The 25,486-nt window shown below is 40.5% G+C and overlaps 2 protein-coding genes across 2 annotated transcripts; both read left to right on the forward strand.

The window, feature by feature from the left end:
* The first annotated feature begins 469 nt into the window (after window positions 1-469).
* Window positions 470-6,217, forward strand: psma5 (proteasome 20S subunit alpha 5). The gene is made up of 10 exons (XM_030729798.1): window positions 470-570; window positions 884-934; window positions 1,315-1,381; window positions 1,457-1,583; window positions 2,444-2,511; window positions 2,597-2,704; window positions 2,842-2,900; window positions 2,996-3,098; window positions 5,633-5,719; window positions 5,881-6,217. Exons 2-10 carry the CDS (start codon window positions 906-908, stop codon window positions 5,956-5,958), a joined length of 726 nt encoding a protein of 241 aa, XP_030585658.1. The 5' UTR covers window positions 470-570; window positions 884-905; the 3' UTR covers window positions 5,959-6,217.
* Window positions 6,218-8,217: 2,000 nt separating this feature from the next.
* Window positions 8,218-24,411, forward strand: LOC115780534 (sortilin-like). Its single transcript, XM_030729780.1, has 20 exons — window positions 8,218-8,505; window positions 15,117-15,179; window positions 15,261-15,334; window positions 15,435-15,537; window positions 15,914-16,075; window positions 16,207-16,280; window positions 17,274-17,323; window positions 17,821-17,948; window positions 19,262-19,406; window positions 19,503-19,658; window positions 19,768-19,880; window positions 19,995-20,097; window positions 20,183-20,351; window positions 20,429-20,613; window positions 20,696-20,885; window positions 21,862-21,978; window positions 22,704-22,812; window positions 23,817-23,929; window positions 24,028-24,154; window positions 24,241-24,411. Exons 1-20 carry the CDS (start codon window positions 8,272-8,274, stop codon window positions 24,253-24,255), a joined length of 2,430 nt encoding a protein of 809 aa, XP_030585640.1. The 5' UTR covers window positions 8,218-8,271; the 3' UTR covers window positions 24,256-24,411.
* The last annotated feature ends 1,075 nt before the right edge of the window (window positions 24,412-25,486 follow it).

Consider the following 25,486-nt stretch of genomic DNA (forward strand, 5'->3'; position numbering starts at 1 on the left):
AAAATTCGTGTGGTACATCTCAACAAACGTACGGTTATGATGACTTTTTTTTTTTTTTTTTTTTTTTTTTTCTGACTTGTATGAGTTGGATCGATTACTTGTCCTCTGTAGTTCTTATTAAAAAATTTATTTTAAAAGGAAAAAAAATGTGATTGTAGAAAACAACAGTGTTTTCGGGCAAAAGGACGGTGAACGTTACTCAGCGTTTTCATTTTGTCACAGTGTGAAATGTGTTTTCTTATTTGTACATTTTACAAATTAAAACAGACAAAAAAAACAAAACAAAGTCCCGAAAAATTAATGGCCACAAAAACATTTTATTTAAAGCGCTTTGAGTGCTCATGTTGAATAGAAAAGTGCTATATGCGAACCAGTCCATTATCCATTTATTTTAGAGCGCATTCAAGTTATTTAGGACAAGCGGAAGAAACTGGGTCCATATTTTGTCCTGACTGCTCAGAGGTGCGGAACCTTGGTCAGTGATTTGCTCACAACCGGCGCGTTTGGATGTGACACACCAAACACTTCCTCCGAAACAAGCGAACTCATTGAAGGGTTTTTGGCTGAAAGGTAATTGAGCCAAATAAGTCCAGTTATTTTCAAGATTATTGGGAAATTGTACACATATATTCCTCCGGACATTGTTAAAATGACCGAACTTTGCTGTTTGATGTATATTTGCATTTAATATGCAGTTATTTATGTAACTGGATGCGCAGTTCGCTAGCACGCTTGCTTGGTATAACGGCTAGCTGCAGCTAGCACATTGCCCGGTGTGTCACAGCAAGCTTAAAACTAAAAACTAGAATCGGCTCCTTATATTTGCTTTAACTTGTTTTTGGTGTACAGAAGTCTTACATAACTAACACTTCTTTTTCTCCAGGTCCTGTGTTTAAAATTATAAGATGTTTTTGACCAGATCGGAGTATGACAGGTAGGTGCAGCACAAACTGCTTTGTCATTTATTGAGCGCTTCACAGTGGGAAACGAAGGGGAGCACAATTGTGTTAGATTGTCTGCTACAGCTGTGTTATTAGACACCCAAAGACAGCCTGAAAATACTGATTTTGTTAAACTCTTGTTGTAACAGTGTCTCAGCTAGCAACTTGTATCAGCTAGTAGCTAATAATCAAGTGTTCTGAAAAAGCTGGCTTGCTTTCACTTTCGTTATGCCATCTTTTGTTTCATGAAACCCTTATTTTGCCAGCAAGATGTTTAAAATGGTTATGACGGAATAGTGCTGCAAAATCTAACATCTGTAAATGTTTTTTCAGCACCGTTAAATTATTCTAAATATTAATTTCTATTTTCCAGAGGTGTGAACACATTTTCTCCTGAAGGAAGATTGTTTCAGGTTGAATATGCCATAGAGGCAATAAAAGTGAGTATTATGCCTGAATTCCTGAGCATTTCTGTGCAATATTGTATATACAAGCTCATCTATTTGCTCTTCTAGTTGGGCTCCACAGCCATCGGGATCCAGACATCTGAAGGGGTGTGTCTGGCTGTGGAGAAGAGGATCACCTCTCCCCTGATGGAGCCCAACAGCATTGAGAAGATTGTAGAGATCGACAGTCACATTGGTAAGTGGAGATGGAAAATGAGCTGATTTGTTAAATCCTTAATCTTGAAAGTGACAAAAGGATGAAGGCTTAAAGTGCATGTGTTAATTTAATATTACTCACTTTTTTGTAGAGAGATTAGATTAGAAACTAACCCATTTGATTGATTCTAACCATTAAAATTGTACTTGTATTTTTTCTTTTTAAGAAAACAGTGTGTGTGTTTGTGTGTATATATGTGTGTGTATATATATATATATATATATATATATATATATATATATATATTATACTTTTTTTTTTAATCCAGAGAACATTATTATTCCGCAAATCTCCAAAGAACTGTATTCCCTTACAAAAAAAGAGCTAGGAGTCCTGGAACAGGTGGTGTGATCCCCACAGAGCCACAGTCCTAACTTGTGGGTCATTCCACATCAATTCACCAAGGTTAAAGAAAATTCCCAGCCCAACCACCTCTGATTTTCCTGAAAAAAAAGTCCAGGGGGAGGATACACTTCTTAATAGGAAAACTGCCAAATTTTAGCTCTCTGGTGTTTATTAACTTTCTTCTAAAAGTATTTTTGTCATGAAGTCGGGGTCATTTTCAATCCTTTTCTGAGCAGGATTTTCTGTGGAGTCTTTTTTAAATAGTGTGCATCATCAACCTGGAATTTTTCTAGGGGAATCAGATGTGGTTGGGTTGGAAGCATTTGATGGGTTGACTTGGAATGGACCCTACTGCTACATTCTTGTATAGTAATGCTATATATGCTATGGACAGGAAATCCCATCTCATTCGTTTCCCTTTGATCGTGCAGCTTCTTGCTTTAGGCCACTGCATGTGAAAGATGTGAATGTTTTTATTTTTTTCCCCCTCTTAGGTTGTGCCATGAGTGGCTTGATAGCTGATGCCAAGACTCTTATCGACAAAGCAAGAGTGGAAACACAGGTATGAATCCAGAGCACAATGCAGTATAAGCAATATTCTGAGTGTTGTGTTTGCCTACTGTTAACCTGTATATGCTATTTTTCAGAACCACTGGTTCACTTATAATGAGACAATGACAGTGGAGAGTGTGACTCAGGCTGTGTCCAACCTGGCGCTGCAGTTTGGTGAGGAAGATGCAGACCCTGGTGCCATGGTCAGTCACTCAGCCAGTGTTTGTGTTTTTTTTTGTTTTGTTTTGTTTTTTGAGATGCAGACTAAAGAAATTTTGATGATTTTTTTAAACATATTTTTCTGTCTTTGCTCTGTTTGTCTGTGCTGTGTTTTATTCAGAGTCGACCCTTTGGTGTAGCACTTCTGTTTGGGGGAGTTGATGAAAAAGGACCCCAGCTGTATGTCAAAATAATTGCATAATATTTGACAAGTTAAGGGGTATTTACTTGCTAGTTTTATTTACAAACACTTGACCATTTTTTGTGTAACACAGGTATCACATGGATCCATCAGGAACATTTGTGCAGTGTGATGCTCGGGCTATCGGTTCTGCATCTGAGGGAGCACAGAGCTCTCTGCAAGAGGTCTACCACAAGGTAACAACCACGATATGTTTGTGTTTAAACCTCAAATGCATACAGTTTCCTATATTACAGCTCCTTGAAGTTATTCATGTAATTTAGTTAAGCACAGTACTCCACTGCTTTCCTCAAACTCCCAGATGTAAATTTTTCAACCGTTTAAAAATATAATAAACAGTATACACTGCTCGAAAAATGAAAGGAAAACACATCTCAATGGGAAAAAAACATACTGGATATCTATACTGATATGGACTAGGTAACGTATCAGGAATGAAAGGATGACGCATCATTTGGTGGAAATGAAAATTATCAACCTACAGAGAATGAATTCAAAGACACCCTAAAAATCAAAGTGAAAAAATGATGCGGCAGGCTCATCCATTTTTGCCGAAATGTCTTTGCAGCAAGTCAAAATGGTACTCAGTAGTTTGTTTGGCTCCTTTGTACTTGTGTGTATAACTGATAATGTCAGGGTATGCTGCTAATGAGATTATGGATGGTATCCTGGAGGATCTCATCCCAGATCTGGACCAGCGCATCACTGAGCTCCTGGCAGTGTTAGAAGGATTGAACCATAATGTCATTGAAATGTTCTGTTGGATTTAGGTCAGGCAAGCGTGGGCAGCCATTCAGTGGTATCGGGTTCCTTCATCCTCTATGAACTGCCTGCATACTCTCGCCACATGAGGCTGGGCATTGTTGTGCACCAGGAGGAACCCAGGACCCACTGTACCAGTGTAGGGTCTGACAGTGGGTTCAAGGATTTCATTCCTAATGGCAGTCGCATTCTGTGCATCCCTCCCTGGATATGCTGCCTCAGACCATCACTGACCCACCCCCAAAACCAGTCATTCTGAACAATGTTACAGGCAGCATAATGTTCTCAACGGCTTCTCCAGACCCTTTCACGTCTGTCACATGTGCTCAGGATGAACCTGCTATCATCTGTGAAAAGCACAGGGCACCAATGGTGAACCTTCCGATTCTGGTATTCTATGACAAATGCCAGTCAGCTTCCACGGTGCTGCACAGTGAGCACAGGACCCACTAGTGCTCATGGCCACCCTCATGAAGTCTGTTTCTGATTGTTAAGTCAGAGACATTCACATCCTGGCCTGCTGGAAGTCATCTTGCAGGGCTCTGGCAGTGCTCATCGTGTTCCTCCTTGCACAAAGGAGCAGATACCAGTCCTGCTTATGGTTTAAAGACCTTCTACGGCCCTATCCAGCTCTCCTAGAGTAATTTCCTGTCTCCTGGAATGTCCTCCATGCTTTTGAGACTGTGTTGGGAAACACAGCAAACCTTCTGGCAATGGCACATATTGATGTGCCATCCTGGAGGAGTTGAACTACCTGTGTAACCTCTGCAGGGTCCAGGTATCACCTCATGCTACTAGTAGTGACACTGACCCTAGCCAAATGTAAAACTAGTGAAAAAACAGTCAGAAAAGATGAGGAGGAAAAAAATGTCAGTGGCTTCCACCTGTAAAACCATTCCTGTTTTGGGGGTTGTCTCATTGTTACCCCTCTAGTGCACCTATTGTTAATCTTAACACCAAAGCAGCTGAAAGTGATTAACAACCACCCTGGGCTACTTAACTGACCAGATCAATATCCCAGAATTTTAATTGTCTTGATGCTACACTCTGATTAAAAAGCGTTCCTCTCATTTTTTTGAGCAGTGCATATAAAAGTAAAGCTGATGAGAAATCACTTTTTGGGCCTGTCCTAGTCAGGCCAGAGCCACAACATTGGAAACAGCCCAATTCAGTGTTCAGCGTTAGTCTGCTCAGCTGGTACAACATATGAAGATATCTCATATAGTTATTTCAACATCCATGACTCTGTTGGTACAAACACACAAGTAGTTTTCTAGGACAAATGTCCAACTTGAGGAAACCAGAAGATCTCAAAAATGCACACTCTCTTGGAAAACGTTGGCATTGAGCTGCTTTGGCCACAGCTCTGGAGAAATGAAAACACAGTCGCAGCTTAAAAATGCTTCAGTTAAAACATTTAAAACAAAGTTTCTGGAGATGCCACATCTGTCCATCAGCGCTCATTCACGAAACAGTGACGCAGAGCATGGTTTGCAGAATAAGCTTAAACCTGTGGGTGGGATAAATGATTACTGTGCTGCATAATTTAGGTTTTGGTTAAGCGGAGTGTAAGGAACCTGAAATAAATCAGTCAGCACTGAGAAATATTGAAAAACTTTGACAGATGTATTTTAGACATTTATGACTGATATTACATTTCCATAAATGGCAAGAACATAGATTTTGTGTGTGCTGCTTTTGTATGCTACACTCACAGGCAGTGTTAATTGAATGTGTGGCGTAACTGGTTGTGAGTGACAGAAGTTTAAGAAAATGACCCGTGCCTTAAAGAGTTACAGGGAAGATTTGATGCAAATCATTTAGCATGATGAATATATGAATAATTTTCTCATGGTGGATAGGTGTAAGTTGACAAAAGTAGGGGCATGCAAATCTGCAGGTTTGAATGTTTTTTGTCTTTTTTCTTCTCTCCCCGGGAATCTGACAGTCCATGACATTAAAAGAGGCCATCAAGTCGTCTCTCACTATTCTGAAGCAGGTCATGGAGGAGAAGCTCAACGCCACCAACATTGAGGTTTGTCCCTTTGTGTTACTTTATATTGGAAGGTTGTATTTCAAGCCACATCAGTTGTGTTATTTGGACTTTCATACCACAACAGTTTTAAGTTGCAAAGGATTGCTGGAGTCTAAATCCCCGGTTTTCATGCAGACTTTCTTAATCTGTCTCCTCTGCAGCTGGCAACAATAGAGCCTGGTAAGACCTTCCACATGTATTCCAAAGAGGAGCTGGAAGAGGTAATCAAGGACATCTAGAGCAGAAAAGACTTGGTCTCGGTTTGAGTTCTGGCCACGAGTGAAGAGGATGCGAAAATGCACCTGGGCCGAATGTCACAAAGCAACCATAACTTTCTACCCGTACATTCTCATTAATACTGCATTCAAAATTTTTGGATTGCAAAAGAGGTTTCTATATACAATGTGCTAATTTTTCTTTACATCTCTCAGTATCTGTACATGTTTGTACAGAAGTCTGACCAGGACTTACAACTGAGTGGCAGGGGAAAAAAATGTGGGGGAGGGACGGGAGGGGTATTTTTGTTACGAATCAATACTACAATTAAACTGTTGTATTCAGGAAGTCACTGACTCTTTGCAGTTTTTCTCTTTTTTTGTTGCCTCAAGCATGTTAGTTTAATCAACTCTGATAGGTGTTAGTAAAGCTGTATTGCAAAAGCAGGGTTAATCAGTAGTTTTGTACACATATATATTAGCAAAGAAGGTTTAATGTATCATCATTTGTCATAAATACAGCCTCATTGTGTAAGTTTTGTAACAAGCAGATACATCTTAGTAAATTATTTTTTATCCGTACATATAACGTTACTGTAATCAGTTAAACTGTTTCATACTTAAGAAGACTGTCATACAGTTTCCATCAGTTGTTGGGCAAACACAATGTAGTGTTGCCTCTGCACTACCACAGTGGATTTTAAATCAAGCAATCAATATGTGATTGTAGTGCAGACTCAACTTTTAAGGGATTTGACAAAAATGTTGCATTTACGGTTTAGGAATTACAGCTTAGAGAACACTCTGGAGGAGGAAGAATTGTCATTGTCAGGGTCTACAATCGGGAGTCATAAATTTTCATGAATGAAAATAGTTTGCAACAAGGTGGAAACCAGTGATTTTACGAACAAGGCGGCCAGCTTAAACTTTAAAAGAGTCTACACAGTTCTGAAAAGTCTTTTGGACAAATGAAACCAAGGTTCACTTGTACCAGAATGATGGGAAGAGACCACGTTATTTGTCAAACATGGTGAAGGCAATGTTATGGTATGGACATGTCAGTGGAATCGGGTTACTAATATTTATTGATGGTGTGACTGCTGATTGAAGCAGTGAAGTGTACAAGGCTACAGTCTGCTCAGATTCACCCAAGTGCTGCAAAACTGATCAGACAGCATTTCACAGTGCAAACAGATAATGAACCAAAGCAACCCAAGAGCTTCTCGAGGCAAAGAAATGGGATATTCTTCAATGGCAAAGAAGGTCACCTGATCACAAACCAGTAGAGCAGCTCTCAAGTTACTGGAGACAAAACTGAAAACAGAGAGACCCACAAATAAGCAGAAACTGATGGTGGCTGCTGTAAAGGCCTGGAGGTGCATTTTGAGAAAGAAACAGCATTTGGTAATGTCCGTGGGCTCTAGACTTCAGGCACTCATTCACAGGATTTTCAACCAAATATTAACAATCCTTATGCTTCAAATTATGTTAGTTTATCCCATTCATCTTGAGCCTCTAAAACACGGGGGACTATGTGTAAGAGTGGCCGTAATTCCTAAATGGTACATGCAGCATTTTTGTCAGACTCCTTGGACTAAAGCTGGAAGTCTGCACTTCATCTATTAACTAGGAAAACGTCAAAGTAAAGGCAGAAAACACCATAAATCAAATAGAAATTATTGCAAATAGTTTTCCTGTAAGATTATTTAAGAATACATTTTTAAGTCTTTCTATTAAGTTATTTTAATTTCTGTATCTATTAGCACATGTTGATTTTTCTTGTCATTACACTTGTGTTTAATTTATTAAATCAAATAATACAAGAATAAACTTTAAAGTGCATTTATGTCGTATTAAAACACGCGTTTCCTGTTTCAGGGGTCTGTATCTAGAAACTGCAAATCCTCGGAAACTGTTTCACAATAAAAAGTGAACAAATTATATTGAGCAAAAAAAAAAAAAAAACAAAAAAAAAAAAACGAGAGCGAGAGAAGGAAACCGTGCTGCAGACTGTTTGTTCTAGTTTTCTATCTGCTTCTTGGAATCCTAAACAATTTCAGAGAAAATAATTCACCAACATTCAAAGCGTTGGTACGTTTTGCGCGGTCCTTCCAACAGGGGGCAGTTTAATCCCAGAAAAGGTGTGACACTGGCTTGAGAAAGATCCGTGCCGTCCAATGAGATCGCAGGTTATTCTGGTTCCGACCAATCGCGCGTCGCGGTGGATGGGCCGCTGTTGAAGATGCTTTGGGTGATGAGGGGGGCATGTGCGACCAACTGGCGGTGAGACAGCGGAGTTTCTCGCAGAGTCCCAACTTAGACAGCGCTGGTTTCATAATGATCTCCGCATCTTGCATTTTGGCATTTTGGTTGTTTTCGTCTGCGCTGGGACATCACCATGGAGGGGAAAACTTTTCACATTTGAGGAGGCTGCAGGGGGAGTTTGGTGGTGATGAGGAGCGACTTATTTCAGAGAGGAAGGGTCTGCCGAAACGCAGCGCAGGACTGAATGAACAGACATGCACAGCTTTGCCTGGAGTAGAGTCAACCCTGCTGAACGACACCAGTACTGTAAGTGACTTCAGACTCAGTGATGTGATTAAAGTGTGCTTGCTTCTTAAATGATGAAGCTGCTCATAACATTTCCAAACATTTTCCTAACAGATGCAAGCAAGGAAAGATGTGAATCCTGCAGTTAAAATTGCTTCTGAGTACTGAAACGGTTAGTTGATTAGTTGATTAACTAATGTGCAGAAATGTTGATAATCATGTAGCTGAAAAGACCCAAGTGCCAAACATGCAAGGATTAAAACTTCTCAGATGGGAACATTTTTTTCTGATTTATTGTTATTATTATTACTATCATTGTTGCGGTCTTGAAATTAGATAAATACGTTTAATTAACTCAAATAATCAATAATTAATGTTGAGTGCAGGGCAGTCGTTTTGCACACAGGTTCATTTAAGAGAAAAACCAATAATATGCAGATTATTCGAAACCGAGGCCATTCTGTCATCAGTTAATTTGATACTGATTAATCAATTATTATTTAATTTATAAAATGTTTTAAAAGAAATCTCAAAGCACCTGCACAAAACCTAAAGATACACTATTTATTGCCATAAGCTTAAATTACTTAAAAGAATAATTGATTATTAAACTATTGGAAGAACAAGTATTCATAACTATTCAGTAAATCAAGTAACTGTTACAGCTTTAATCCAAAGCAGGGAAAAAAACGGAGGAGAGAAGTTTGAACTGGAAGTTATTTGGTTATTAACTAATCTGGTTTCAGGCAGTGCCCTTATTTTTACAGCTCTTTCTATTGGACCCCCCATCTTTCTTTTTTTATTTATTTATTTAATTTTTTAAATTGATCTGGATTAATGAAGGTCATCAGTTTGCATACATTGTACCTGTTGACTCTATGTTATCATGCTCTGAGGGACCAATGATGCTGGGTGAGTGGAGAATGTAGCCACAGACAGGCGCATTTGATTGTGTTCCTCCTGTCTGGTAAGTCAAGGATCATGGAGGTGATAACATCCTTCTGTCTTTCACCATGAGATAGTGGTGTGAATGCTCTCTCTTTTATTCTCATATAAACAACAAACATCTGAACATTTAACCAGAAGCACAATAAGAACAAACTCAAAACAAATTGCACCAAAGTTCCACGGGATAGTTTTCGTGTGTGTGTGTGTGTGTGTGTGTGTGTGTGCGTGCGTGCGTGCGTGTGTGTGTTTGTGTTCATTGTACATTATTTTGTAATACTGTGGGGTCTTTAATGTTTTTGCATATTAAGGGGACACATCTTCATTATGGGGACAAAAACATCCCTGTAATGTCAGTCATTACATTTTACATAGTTGGGACTTGTTTCAAAGTTAGAGGTGGGTTAATGTTTGAGTTAAAAATCAGTTTATTGTCTTCTTAAGTCATGGATACATGACTCTGATGTGTATGAAGGAAACAGGTGTTACATCATTTGCGGGAATAAAACACCTGGGCTAGCTGTTGAGCGTGAAAATAATTTATTGTTTTCAGAGCGCGGACTCCTCCATTCTCCTGGGCCTTTCTCCCTGACAGACATTCCCCACGTTTTTCTACTAAGCTTCATCTGATCTCCACTGTGGACTGATGTCTGAGTTAACAGACCTGCATGCTAGATCAGAGCAGAAAGAGGATTTAGATCAATATTATGCATTCCTTATTTTCCACATGGTTGTGCAAATTATCAGATCAGACACAGCTGACTTCCTTTTCACTGTGCTCCTTTTTGTGCATTTTTTTTTAGTCTTGATAGACTGCAGAGGATGTGTTCTGTCAGCCAGGCTGAGGCTTAACATATTTTCCCTGTTCTGTGTGTTTGTGCGAGGTTCATTTAGCTGACTCAGGTTAACAAACTAGCTTGTCCCACCCCCTTCAGACTCTACCCTGTCTCCTGTTCCCTCAGGCCAAAAGAGAAGAAAACAAATAGGAAAAAAGTGCCCTGTTCTCAGGGTAGCTGGGGTACAGCCAGCTGCTGGAGCACCAAGGAAAGCAGCAGAGCTGATGTACCACATGGTGTGTGTGTGTGTGTGTGTGTGAGAAAGAAATCTGGCCTTGTGGATATACAGGGAAGACACACAGTAAGATAAACAAAGTATAAATGAAAAAGGCACTGGTAGAATCAGAGATGACTTGTGCTACTTCAGTGGAAAAGCCTGTGTTTGCATCTAATGGCATCCGCACGTATACAGTGCATATACAGTGAACAAATTAAACATTCAAGTTTTTATCACATCAACTAATACTGGGCTATCACACAGGCTGTATACATATTGAATATATCTGATATGTGTTAATGTGAAAACTTTTCTTACAGAGCAGACAAAGATGCTTTAGTGGCTTTGATACCAATCCTCTCAGCACTGTCAGCAGCACATGTAGCAGAGTCCAGTACTGTGTTCACACCAGTTTGTGAACTACATGAAACTGTAGCATACTTTATGTATATGTTATAAACAGTAAGCCTCTATTTAAAGACAGTTATATTGATATCAATCCCCCACCCCAGACATCCAGCATCAGATATTAAGTATTGTAGGTGTATAAATGATCAGAAGATGTAACAGTCTGGGCCACTGCTATGCTTTAAGGCTTTGACACATGCTAATATGCTTCTGTTATATAAATGCAATATCGATCAATCTGGCTTATTTTAGTTTTTTCACATGTGAAAATTTGCTACTTGTTGTGAAGCATGCTGTACAGCAGCGCTGGAAAGGCAGTTTCATTTGTTTTCAGAAGATTTGGAACAATGAAACATTTCACAGCAGATAGTAGACGGTTCAGTTGGATCAGAGTGGTGGACCCACCAGACGACAGATTGACATCTGAAGAGCCAGGCTGCTCCTCATGGGGAAAAACATGTGAAAAAGACCAAACAAAAAAAAGATGTTGTTGTGAAGTTCTCTTCCATGCAGCCAATTCCTTGAGAGACTAAACATTTCAATCCTAGATTTAAAATAGGCAGTAATGTCATTAAAAAACAAAAACAAAAACAAAAAAACACTTTTTAAACTTATTAGTTAAATTAAAAAATAATCAGCGTGGTAGTTGCTCCTCCTTTTTTCTTCTTTTCTGGTATTCTTGGACAGTAAGAGTCCAGCGCATATTAATATAAGACGGCTTACAAGTCTGCCAAAAAAATTTGTCAGACAGCAGAGGCCTGCATGGCTGCTTCGTGTGTTAGATCAGAGCCTCGGCATTTGACCTCCTCCTCTGAAGTTTTATGTGTGTAAACATGGCTGAAGCAGAGGGAATAAGGAGCTCATTGTGTTGCCATTTCTGTGAGAGGACTTTACTGTGCTCCCACCCACAGACTGTGTTACTCAGTCTGCTTGTATAGATGTGTGCGTATGTCTTGTTTGTGATACTCCTGGAGTATTGTTGTTCATGACTGAACTGAATGTCAGTGTTAGCTTCAGGAGGTTAGAGGAGCCTTTCCAGAGAAGCTCTGGACCCTTGAATTCAACATGAGACACAGCATGAGGTCATGTCTGGTACTGTATGTGAGGCCATGTCCGACTGCGTCAGGCTTATCTTCATTTTTATATATATGACATTAATTGACACTCATACAGTTAGATGTCTATTTTGGCCCATGATAATCTTGCAAAGGAGATTCTAAAAATCAGGGTTTTCACTTCCTGGTTAAATAAAGGTTAAAAAAGACAACCTGCTGTGTGAATGCAGTTGTTGATTGTTTCGGTTTCTGTCCTGCAGCTGGCAGGTCAGCTTTCGTCCAGTTAGAGTTTCAGAGAAACAGATGTGGAAAACACCCTACTGGCTAAATTTAACACAGGTGTAATGGCAACTGGTGGAAACATTTGCAAAGACTTGGTATGAAGACGAGACACAATGACCAGCTGACCTGAAGTGCTATGATGTCCTTAGTGTCAGCAGCTGAATTTTGTATTTTTTTTATTTGAAATGATCCTAATGTTTTAAATTTCACGGGATTCTCTAAGTCTCTGCTTACCCTCTGTTTTCTGGTTCTGATGTGGTTGTACTTATATAATCACTGATGTCCTCCACAGGATGAATTATATTAACTTTGTTGAACCTTTGATTTTAGCACCAGTAGTGGTCCCACATTTCAGTTTGTACAATTGTGGTTCGTGAGCAAAATACTAATGACTAATGCAGAACTAATGACATTCCCATCAGCCTCAGTTGTACTTGTATTTGTTTGGTATTTGCATGGTTTGAAAACTCTGCATGTTATTAGTGACATTACTGGCATTTGTAGCATGTTCAAACAGACATCTATCACAAAGTATTACTTTTGTGTAAGTTACTGTAGCCTCTTCAGAAACCTATAGAGAGAGTCCTTTGAAAAAAAAAAAGGTTTTCATAGGACTCCGTGCAGGCCTAAGTACACCCTTACTTGCTTCCGTTGGAATTAAGAGGGAAAGTAGTAGCCAGGTGCTGCTAATTCAGTAATCTTGATTATCTGATCATCAGCAAGTGTGACCATCTGTATAAATGCAGACGTTTTAGCAGTTTGTTGGTCTGGAGCATTCAGGTGTGTGTTAACACAATACCACAATCTTCCCAGGAGTGGACTTCCCAGCAAATTCAGTCCAAGGTCAGACTGTGCAATGCTCAGAGAAACTGCAAAAAAACAAAGAGCTACATCTCAGACTCTCCAGGCCTCAGTTAGCAAGTTGATGTTTATGAAAGTACAATCAGAAAAAGACTGAAGACTGATGGCTTTTTTGGAAAGACTGCCAAGAGAATGCCTCTTCTCTCTAAAAGAAAATGTTGCAGGATGGCTTAGGTTTGCAAAGTTTCATCTGAGCAGACTACAAGACTAATAAAATAATGTCATTTGGACAGATGGAGATATTTGGTCATAATGTATAGTACCATGTTTGGCAGAAAGCCATCACAGCGTATCAACACCTCATACCATCCATCAAGCACGGTGGAGGAAGGGGGGTGATTTGGGCTGGTTTTGCAGCCACGGGACCTGGACACTTTGGAGTCATTAAGTCAACCATGAACTTGTCTGTATACCAATGTTTTCTAGAGTCAAATGTGAGGTCATCTGTTAGACAGCTAAAGCTTGGCTGAAATTGGGTCATGCAACAGGTCAGTGATTCCAGTCAAAGTCCAGACCTCAACCTGATGGAAATGCTGTGGTGGGACTTTCAGAGAGCTGTGCATAAATGAATGCCAGCAAACCTCAATGAACTGAAGCAATGTTGTAAAGAAGGGTGGGCTAAAATTCCTCCACAGTGATGTGAGAGGCTGATAAAGTCATACAGAAAATGATTCGTTGAAGTTATTTCTGCTAAAGGTGGTTCTACAAGCTACCAAGTCATTGGGTTTACTTAGTTTTTGACATGAAGTTTTCATCTAATCCTCTCTCTCTCTGTAGATGAAGGCATCCGTTTTCTTTTGCTTATCCTTTTATGCGAACATGTTAGCCCGACTGACATTGCAGTTAGTAGGTCTAGGTTAATTTAATGTGAACACTAGTACTTGTAACCGTGTAGGGTGCATGTGCTAATACCTTTGCTTTCTTACATCTTACGGGTTTAAAGCTTTGACATTTAACCCATATGTGCAAGATAGAGACAGACAGAAAAGTGATAAATAACACAGTTTCCTTGGACAAATATGAAACAGGAGCACTGAGGTTTGTGGAAGGACAGAACACATTATTTTTTTTTTTAAACTGATCAATATAATGAACATAAGATTGCAAATGAAGGGGTAGAAGTTTTAAAATAGTTACATGATCAAAATGGGAACAGATGGATGCAGCAAGAGAGTGATGAGGTGTTTAATGCATGAGAGATGGAAAGTCGTGTTCACAGACTTGGACAGCCGGGTCAGGCCAGTTTCCACTGGACTTGTTTACAAGAAGTTTCCAGCAGGCATACGGCAGACACGGCCATCTTTTGTGGCTTTATAGAGCTGTACAGAGACGCTGTACTCACCTTCAAAACATCTTTGCCCCACCAGCTGAAGAGAGGAGGGGAGAAACCTGCTTCCTCAGACTCCAAACATTGTGGGCTGTGGCTGCAGACCAAACACTTGCGCGTCACTCGGCATGAATGAAGAGGAATGTTGTTTTGCAGCGAGAGTTGTGAAATAATAGTTCTGCACCCTCCTTCCCTCTAATATTATATCACACCTGTTTCTTTTATTTTGAACTTTAAAACTTTCCGGGCCTGAGGACTGTATTAGTAAGGGACTGGTAAGGTAAACAGCAGAGAAACTGACTACATTCAGCTACATGTTTGTGAGTGTGTTCTTGCTGTGTTCAGGACATTAGCAAAGTGTGTTGTTCTCTGGCCTTGGCATTGTCATTTAGACAGGAATGTAGGTCACACACGCAGAGTGCATCCAAATGACTGAGCTGCTTTGGACATTATGGACAATTCCATCTGTCCCCTCCGCTGACGTGTCTGGTTTGTACTGAACGCCAGAAACTCTCTCGTGTTTTCTGTGTTTCTGTCTATATTCTCCGATCTTGAGTGCATCAGCTGCTGTCCCGACAAAGTATTGATAAGTATTTCACACATTCCTGTGCCAGCTTACACGCTTGATAAGCAAGAGTAATTGTGTTGTAATTATGCAATTTTCCCTAAAATGTCCCCCCCCCCCCCCTTTTTTTTTTCAGTTCACATTCAAGGTGCAAAACTTGGGTTCACTGTCTTTAGCCTGGGTGGGAGATGGATCAGGGGTGAGTTCATGTTTTATTAAAATATATGAGTTCTAGGTGATGTGTGATTTTCATGTAACTCCATTCCTCTCTCACCCCAAGGTGCTGCTGGTGTTGACAACATTTCAGGTGCCTTTGTTCATGATCCGTTTCGGCCAGTCTAACCTCTACAGGAGGTGAGAAGTGCCTCACTGCTGGTTTACATTAGCGGCTTTATTAAACATTTTGTGATTACAGTGGTCTGAGGGTCTAACTGCAACCTTGTCTGTATGTCAGTGAAGACTATGGGAAGACGTTCAAAGACGTGACTCATCTGATTAACCACACCTTCATCCAGACGGAGTTTGGCATCGCTATCAGCCCAGACCACTCAGGGAAGGTGGGCGATTCGGTGGAACCGAAACTGTTTGATATTGTAACTGTTAAAGATACAGAATACACATACAGAAATATCTTCAAAGTTTTGTTCAGATGCGGATTAACAGGGATCATTTTTCATTTACTTTTACTCAGTTCTTTTCTTGCATGCATATAAATAGGAAGGCAATTAAATTTTAATCCTCTGATTTCCAGGCAACGTCTCCAAAATGTTTATTTGGTCCAATAAGCCCATTACACTGGTATAAAATTAAGAAAAGCAGAAAATCCCCACCTAAAGAATATTCAGTGTTTTGGTTTGATTTAAATTAAATATTTTTCTCTTGTATCAATTACAGGATCAGTAGATTTAAATCTGGCTCTTTGTTTGATTTCAGGTGATCCTGACTGCTGATGTGTCCGACGTTGGGGGTTTTCGGCTGGTTCGCTCACAGGACTTTGGCCTGACCTTTGTTTCCACCGACCTGCCATTTGAGCCCTTAATTCAGATCCTGTACAACCCTGGGGACTGCAACAAACTCCTGACACTCAGTACCATGGTATAGTGTCAGGAATTTAGTTTTAATAAATAAAAACTAATTTCTCAATTAGGAATCAGTGAATACTAAAAAAAGAAAAAAAATCAGTTCACTCTCTTTTACCGACAAAGATTTTTTTCTTTCCTTTTTAGTTCAAGCTGTGGTTCTCTGAGGACTTTGGCGCCACCTGGAGGAAGCTCCATGACAGTGTTTGTTTGGTCAGATGGTAAGAATTGACCTCCACATCAGTCAGACAGCTGTTAAATTATAATTACAGACAGGACAGGTGTGCTCCTGTTCGTACTAAAAATGTGACAGATGGTTTAAACCAAACAGGAGTGTGAGAAGATTGTCAGGATAGAGAGGGGCGTGAACCTTATTATTTGCCTTTTTTTCCCTAATGATTTTTCTCTCAACTTTACAGAAAGTTACATATAGACATAAAAAAAAAAGTTTCCTTTACACAAGATTCCTGCTCTCTATTTTTGAGAGCTACTAAATTAATAATTATCACTGTAACCACATTTTGGAAAAGGGGCCCAGGCAGAAGCGCAGTGGTGTTTATGCATAAAACAAAAAGTGTCCATCACATTTGTCCATATTTGTTTCCAGTCAACATGTGCGTCTTTGTTTTTGCTAAAAAGAGGAGTGTATGTGTGTGTGTGTGTGTGTGTGTGTTCTTTGTCCATTGTTGTTTTTCCAGCTGCCTTCCTTGCCACAGTTGGTATCCTTCTTCTGACTCTCGTTTTATTTGAACACCAGAGTTCACATGAGGTTGTGGTGTCAGCCTGCGGTTGTTAGCGCTGCATTGTGGGAACATTGTGATAGTTCTGCGTGACCACAGCTGTCATTTAGGCCTCAACCCAAATTGACTGCAGAGCCAGGGAGCTGAGGTTGCTGTCAGACTGAATCATGAGTCAGCAGTGGCATTCTTATTCAGCCCGCAGTCCTTGAACCAGCAGAATCTGTGCAGTGTGAAAACCTTCATCTCCTTTGGCAGCAAACAAAATCTGAGAGAACTTGGGGGGCGGCCAGGGTTGATGTCTGCCTCGCTCACCGAGCTCTTTGAAGAAACTGTAATCTACGATTCTTACAGATTCCAAAAATGGATCTACATTGATTTACAGATGTTAAACTGTGTGAGCACAATTAGACCCCCCCCCCCCCCCCCCCCCCCCCCTCTGATTCTAACCATTTACGGTTTCTTTTTCTCACACAGGGGTCCAAAGAACAGCATCTACTTTACGACAAACAACAACGGGTCATGCAGTAAGTGAAGATAACACCACCCCTCCATATAAGCCCTTTTAGACATACACTCCTTTCATAGACATACACTCCTTTCTATGAATCTGCACCATCTGAATGTGTCTTGTCATGTCAGAATGAGGACCCAGGTTTATATTTCCCTAAAAGATGGGTTAGCAGCCTTGTTCAGCAGTCCAAACTGCATGTAGTCATGCACATGGATAGATGCACACAGGATTAAAAGTGTGCGTTTCATGTGTCTTTGCGACTAGAGAGTGCGTTAAAAAGTGAGAACGTATTTTATCTTGCCAACTCTGCTTCTAATTTGCAGTAGATATTCTCCAGTGATTTATTTCCAATCAAGAAATTCAATTCATGTGCAACTCAAGCCATCACTTTAACAGATTTGATTCAAGCAGCAAAGATATTTATCCCCATGTGGTAAAAGTGCTATATTAACATGTGTTTCAGCAAGTTCAGTAATACTTCTACTAACTTCACCTTTTTTTTTCTGTCAGATGACAAGGGGATGTTACAGCTAAGAAAGACATTTGACTACGGTAAAAGTTTCCAGACCATTGCAACAAGAGTTTACTCATTTGTACTTGGAGGAAGATTTGTTTTTGCATCCATCATGACTGGCACGGTATGTGTGTGTGTATGTGTGTGTGTGTCTTTACTTTTATTGCCTCTAAAAGCAGAAAATATAATTGTTTCTGTGAATAGGCGTTGCATTTTTACAAGTTTCTTAACACATTTGTTTGTGTATAATATGTTTTTAGTGACATTAGCTCTACGTGTTTATTTGTACACCCATTTTCTAAATAAATACACTCAAAAAACACATATGCTTTCTTCACTCAGTTTGTAAAGAAACAAAAAAAAAACAAGAAGCGTTTTCTAACTTAAACTGTTCAAATGGTTTGTGTCATCTGGTATTAATGTTCAGTCTGTATCTGGATATCCTATCTGGGTAACTAAACACAGATACAGGAAATCTTTCATACCTCATGCAATAACTCTTTGCAATACGATACATCTGTCTGGCAGAGAGTCATCTTCTCTTTAATTTTAGTACTTTATTGTTTTTTAAAATGTTGTTTTTCTGTATGGATTTTAAAATACTGGCAACAGGGGGACATACAAACATACATACATACACTACAATCATTCTAGTATGATGATTTGATGCATTATATTGTGACACAGTTCTAATCTGACATTCCATTCAGGGCTCAATTGAACTGTCAAATGTACAAATATATATGACTGTGGCATTTGTATAAGATATTTGTATATGCAACATAGATGCTGGCACTCACAGTGTCCTAGGCAATGTTTATGTAAGGTTTCATCAAGCTTGGTCCACTCGTCTAGGAGGAGATACAAACATAAGCTACGATCATTATAATATGATGATTTGATTTTACTTGCTATATATTATTAGTAGTAGTATTTATTAGTATTATTAATATTATTTATATCTTATCTCTACTCAGAACCACATGCTAAAACAGAGTGTGAATGTTTGCATTGTGACTGGATTGGAATCTGATCGGTGTGACCGTATCTGGCCTAAACTGTGACTGTATCTCAGCTAAGCGTATTCCACATTCATAAGATAATGATGTGCTCAAAAAGTCGAAAGGCCAACTGGCTTAACATTCAAGGCAAAACGCTGTTCTATAAACCCAATAATGGTGTTACATTCCTTGACCTGGAATACAGTAAATGCCTTGAATGTTGAGAAGCGTGCTAGCGCTGCCTAAACTCACTAGATGCTACTTAATAATAACAGGTGTAAACTGGTCCTTTGTTTTTTATTGGTTAGGAGATCATATTAAACCACCAGTGACTGGATTTTCTGATTTAGTGGTTCCCACCAAGGGTAGCATATATACACCCTCTGCATGTGTTATAATATCTGTGTGTGTGTGTGCATGTGTCTGTGTGTGACAGGGTACAGAACGTACGATCCACGTCTCAGTGGATGGAGGCGAGACGTGGAACATGGCTCAACTTCCTACAGTCAACCACGAGCAGTTTTACTCCATCCTGGCAGCCAATCAGGACATGATCTTCATGCATGTGGATGACCCTGGCGGTAAGAACTGCTGGTCATACTGATGGTGCTGATCATGAGTTCTCCGCTGCTATCAGTTATGGTGTATAATCCAGACTTGTGTCCTGCGTTGAGCAGACTCTGGTGTTGGAACCATCTATGTGTCAGATGACAGAGGAACTGTGTTCTCCAAGTCTCTGGAGCGCCACCTCTACACAACCACAGGAAGTGACACCGATTTCACTGTCATTCATTCACTCAGGGGCGTCTACATGACCAGTGTACTCACAGAATGTCAGTTAACACACTATCTAATGTCAGTTAAATGCCATAAACATGCAAATTATCTTCTGATAGTAATTTAAGTGCATTTCAAAGGCTTTCCATCATGTTTGTTTTGTAGATGGCGCAGTGGAGACTGTGATCTCCTATGACCAAGGAGCAAAGTGGCAGAGGCTGCGCAGACCAGAGAACAGCCACTGTAACACTGACACCTCAACTAACAGACCAAACAGAGTGAGACACACAGATACAAATATTTTCATGCATTTTTTTTTTTTAAGAATCTGTGAATGTGACCTCTTACAATGCCAGTGTATAAACACCATCTTCATTACTGCGTCTTTGCAGTGCAGGCTACACATCCACGCCTCCTACAGCACCACCATGAAGATGAACGTCCCCATGCTTCCTCTCTCACAGCCCAGTGCAGTGGGCCTCATTCTGGCCCACGGTAAAACACACAAAGCCACAAAAATCTTACAACACAATCTTTTTACTGAATGTTTCTTGACATGGTCTCCCTCCCCTTTCTCCAGGCAGCATTGAAGATGCAGAATCAGCGCTCTTCCCTGATGTGTATGTGTCTGATGATGGGGGCTACTCATGGCTGTTGGCCCTCAGGGGGCCCCATCATTATGCTATACTGGACTCTGGAGGCCTGCTGGTGGCTGTGGAGCACACCAACATACCTGTCAACCAAATAAAGTTAGAATAACTGAACGCATTTTGTGATATATATATTGTGTATCACTCTCCCAGCTAATTTTTTTGCCACTCGTCAGGTTTTCGACAGACGAAGGGCAGTGCTGGCATACGTATAACTTCACCAGCGACCCGCTTCACTTCAGCGGCATGGACAGCGAGCCTGGGTCTCGCTCCATGAACGTCAGCCTGTGGGGCTACAGGAACGACTTCAATAAATGGGTGGTGATAACTATAGACTTCAGGAAGCTCCTCACCAGAGACTGTGAGTATGCCACAGTAGATGTTTGTGCAGTATTACAGCAAGCATGCTTTCACTGAGATCATGTGCATGTTTGTTTTTGCAGGCACTGAAGGGGACTATGTGCAGTGGCTGGCTCACTCTTCAGACCCCACTGGTTCTAATGATGGTTGTGTGCTGGGCTATAAAGAGACCTTCTTACGTCTGAGGAAAGGCTCTGTTTGCTGGAACGGGAGGGACTATGCAGTCACCAAGAGGTTGTCCCCCTGTCCATGTACACTGGATGATTATCACTGGTATGCCCTTGTTCATTTCATGTCCTTTTGTGCAAGTGATTAGTGTAATAGATGAACTCATGACTTTATTCTGCATTTATGGTATTCTTGAAAATGGACTTTGATTTTTACATAAGAAGATTATAGAGTATCGGTAAATTTGTAAGAATTCCCTTCATGACATGACTTTCTCCTTCAACACTTGGCCATGTGCATTATTCTGGTATCCTGTCTCTTACTAGTTCAAAATACACTATGTGAACAAAAGGATTGGGCCACCTACACAATATACTCACAGGAGCCATAGGGATTAATATGGAGTTGTTCCCCCTTTGCAGCTACAACAGCTTCCAATCTTCTGGGAAGGTTTTCTACAACATTTTTTTGGAATGTGTTTGTGGGAATTTTTGCCCATCCATCCAGAACGGCATTTGTGAGGTCAGATGTTGGACAGAAGGCCTGGCTTTCAACCTACATTCTAGTTCATCCCAAAGGTGTTCAATGGGTTTGAGGTCAGAGCTTTGTGTGGGCCGCTCAGATTCTTCCACACCAAACTCATCCAGCCATGCCTTTATGGACCTTGTTTTGTGCACTGATGCACAATCATCCTGGAACAGAAAAGGGTCTTCCCCAAACTGTTCCCACAAAGTTGTAAACATAGAATTATCCAAAATGTCTGGTAAGCTGAAGCATTAAGATTTACCTTCACTGGAACTAAGGGGCCCAGGCTATCAGTAGAAGAACAGCCCCACTGCTGTGGTTCCTAAACATTTCCACTTTGCAGAAATACCACTTATAGTTGATTGTGAATTATGTAGAAGAGAAGAAATATCACAAACTGACATTTTGTAACAGTGGCATCCTGTTACGATACCGTGCTCGAATTCAATGAAATCTTTAGAACGACACACTCTTTCACAAATGTTTGTAAAGGTAGACTGCTATTTTTGCATCCCACAGTGCATTTGTGCAGAGCTGACTCAGCTTTGTGTTACAGTGACTTTGGGTATTACCGGCCAGAGAACAGCTCAGAGTGTGTGGAGCAGGAGGAACTGAAGAGCCATCCTTTGGAGTTCTGTTTAAATGGGACCACCGAACAGCTGCAGACCAGTGGGTGAGTACATTTAGCATTTTTTTTTTTTTTTGCAAAAAACACCCCAAAAAACAAAAAAAATCTTTCTAACCAGGATACATTGTAATTACACAATTTACAAATTACACATATTCTCCATACCCCTGAGATACACAAGCCATTTTCACACATGCACAGCAGCCCTGAGCCTTTCTAGGACTCGCCTGGTAAAGGTGCATATTGTCCAATACAGTCAGATCATACAGTAGCCAGTCTTTAACCTCCCATCTCCCTAACACAAAATCCATATAATTTCGATTTGCGCCAGTGTGTGACTAGCTTAGCTAATTGTCCAGTGCGTCCACAAGGTGTCATGTGCACTGTCACTTGCATAGTCTACCAAAGCAGCACTCTTGCCTGAACCACACCATTTCAATAACAGTCCCTCTTCAGATACGACTATCTCCTGTTTTGGGCTGCATGTGAGAAAAGACAACTGTGTAAAAAATCAAGACCATATTCTTTCAGAATTGTCCCAAGTTCTTTTGTGAAAATGGGTATACACACACTTACAGACACTTTAGGAGGTGCCACAATCCCAGCTTTTTGCGTCCATGCTTAAACACAGATTTTTCTAATGGGTCATGATGTCATTTCTACAGCACTTGTGTTTTTTTAATCTCCCTCCAGTGTTGTTAGGAATCTTAATTTAAAAATTTCAGCCATATTGTCTGATGTCCTTTCTCTCTGCCTCCCTCCCATTGAAGATACCGGAAGATTCCAGGCAACCAGTGTGAGGGAGGCTTCCAACCAGAGAGGACGGAGACAGACTTGAGGAGGATGTGCAGCAGCAATGCTCTTTATCCTGATTATCTGGTGAGTTTGGCTTATTCAGAAAAACAGAGGCAACGCAGGCTAGAGTACAGAATGAAAATCAATAAGGGTTCTGCTCTTCAGCATGTTCAGGACTGGAGGTGCGAAATGGCTAATGTTGCAGCAGCATGAAACGCGTGAAGCTTCTGACCAAATATAGTACAAAATTTCAATAATATCTGTTAAAGAAAGTGCAAATTCAAGTTTCTCTTCACTGCTGAAACACAGGTATTTGTGTACACTGAAATGCAGACTGGTGAAGAGCCCATTACTGGGAGTGAGGTCACTGAGGTGGTTAAACAACTCCTTGGTGGCAGGGCCCCTGGGGTTTACAAGATTCACCCTGAATTCCTGAAGGTTCTGGATGTTGTAGGGCTATCTTGGTTGACATGCCTCTGCAACATTGTGTGGAGATCTGGGACCAATTCTGTTCATAATTTTTATGGACAGAATTTCTAGGTGTTGCCAAGTAGTGGAAGGCGTCCGCCTTGGCGGCCTCAGAGTGTCATCTCGGCTTTTTGCGGATGGTGCTCTTGTTGGCTTCAACAGGTGTTAGCCTCCAGCTTGCACTGTAACACCGCAACCCAGGACATTCTGGAGAGATTATTTCTCTCCGCTGACCTGGGAATGTCTCGGTGTTCCCCTGGAAGAGCTGGAGGAGGTGGCTGAGTAGAGGTCACTGAGCGTCTGGGCTTCTCTGCTTAGGCTGCTGCCCCTGTGACCCAACCCGGATAAGTGGAAGAAAAATGGAATGTTTTTGCTTTTTTGGATCCATCAGCTTTTCCACCTGTTTTTTATTTATTTTTTTATTCTTTAATTTCACTTAGATATCTTAATGCATAAATTGCAAATTCAAAAGCATGAAAAGAAACTTATCAAGCACAGATAACGTCTAAACAGCACCAGTACAGTGTTTCAGTGTTTCAGGGTTCAGCAAGAACCTAATTATCCAGTATGAGTGGTTGCATTGCATTGCATATCTTCACCTTTTGCTGTCTCTTGAACAGACTGAAAACAGTTCAGCGAATACTGCTCTCATAGTGATGGTTGTCATAGCGATCCTCCTGATGAGTGCTGTCGCAGGTGTTTGGCTGGTTAAGAAATATGTCTGTGGAGGACGGTGAGTTAACCCTTTTGTCATCTTTCGCACTCACAGCCATAAAGGCTGCACACATATCTCTTCTGTTTCTTTATAATGTGGACTTTTGTCCTCATTAGGTTCCTTGTGCACCGTTACTCTGTAATGAGGGAACATGTTGAAGCTAACAAAATAGAAGGAGTGGATGATGTGGACCCTCACTACATGGAGACAGGAAAAGCACAGTACAATGAGGACTCAGATCAGGTAGATGCTGTGTAAAGGGCCCTATTTTCCCCTAAAACACTGTGATTATTTATAAACTCTGTTGTATTGTTTGTGTCTCCTCATAGGACCTTTTAGAATAAGATTTCTTCCCACTCAAAGGCTCTTCAAGACTAACTCTAAAGCAGTCTTTCATGATGCTTGGGCATTCCTGTTGCTCCCACATGCTGATTAACATCTGCTTCTCACTTCGCTCTATCCCCTGGAGGCTGGAGGACTCAGCAGCAGCGGGACAACTTCCTATATTGCTTCCTCGTACCAGTTGAGGCTCCCAGCTAATAGGTGCACTGGTGATTTTGGGAGGGGAGGGGAAAGAAGAAAGCCTCTGGAATCCCCGGAGGGTTTTTGTTCTGTCTGTCACAGAAAATTCTGTAAAGACCGTTGAGTGTGAATATGTCCCCCGTTGTGCTCTGTATGTTTCCTTTCATGAAGACCTGAGAAGAGACCGCAGCAGAAGCATCATGCAGCTGCTACAGCTTGGACATATGGGTGCACTGAATGTTTAATTAAGTGCTAGGGAACATCCAAGAAACAGGACACAGAAAACAATCAGCATTTTAGCTCAGAGTTTTTGTCTGCTGTCAGTAAAGTAGTTTTTGTACTCTGTACATTTAAAACTTTAGGATACAGTCCTGGTGTTCATGGTCGGCCACTTTATCAGTTTCACTAATCACTAAAATGAGGCACTAACATATTTTTTTGTTTCTCATTAGTCACAGGTTTAGTGACATTAGCATTTTTCATTCAATACCAAGTCCTGTGAACAGTAGTGCCTCCTTTTAATGAAGAGTTTTTTCTTTGCCATACTGTCTTTGGTAAAAAATGGACCAGAATCACTTAATGAACAAATATAAGACTTGCATTAGTGATTAGTAGTGCCTTTTTTTTTAAGAAACACTTTCACCTGTTGTTAGCTACCAGATAATGTATCAAAGTTAAGTGGACTTATTGCCATTCCAAACATGTTCTCCTAGTTCGGTGTGCAAATAATTGATATTAGAAATCAGGAGCTACTGATCTACTGGGATTTTCCTGCACATCCATCTCTAGGGTTTACAGAGAATGGTCTGAAAAAGAGAAAATATACAGTGAGTGGCAGTTTTCCATCCATCCATCCATTTATCCATCCATCCATTTTTTTCCGCTTATCCGCAGTCTCGTTCTTTCGGTACAACAGGAAATTAGCATCATGGACTGGTAGCTGAAAAAGGTGTAACTAATGAAGTGGCTGGTAAGTGTATATGTGAGGACACATGGGCAAAAAAGGCACCAAGAACTGCACAATTTAAACAGTCTAATCCATATATAAACTAT

The sequence above is a fragment of the Archocentrus centrarchus genome, chromosome 5 (genome assembly GCF_007364275.1).
Source record: "Archocentrus centrarchus isolate MPI-CPG fArcCen1 chromosome 5, fArcCen1, whole genome shotgun sequence".
NCBI lineage: Eukaryota > Metazoa > Chordata > Actinopteri > Cichliformes > Cichlidae > Archocentrus > Archocentrus centrarchus.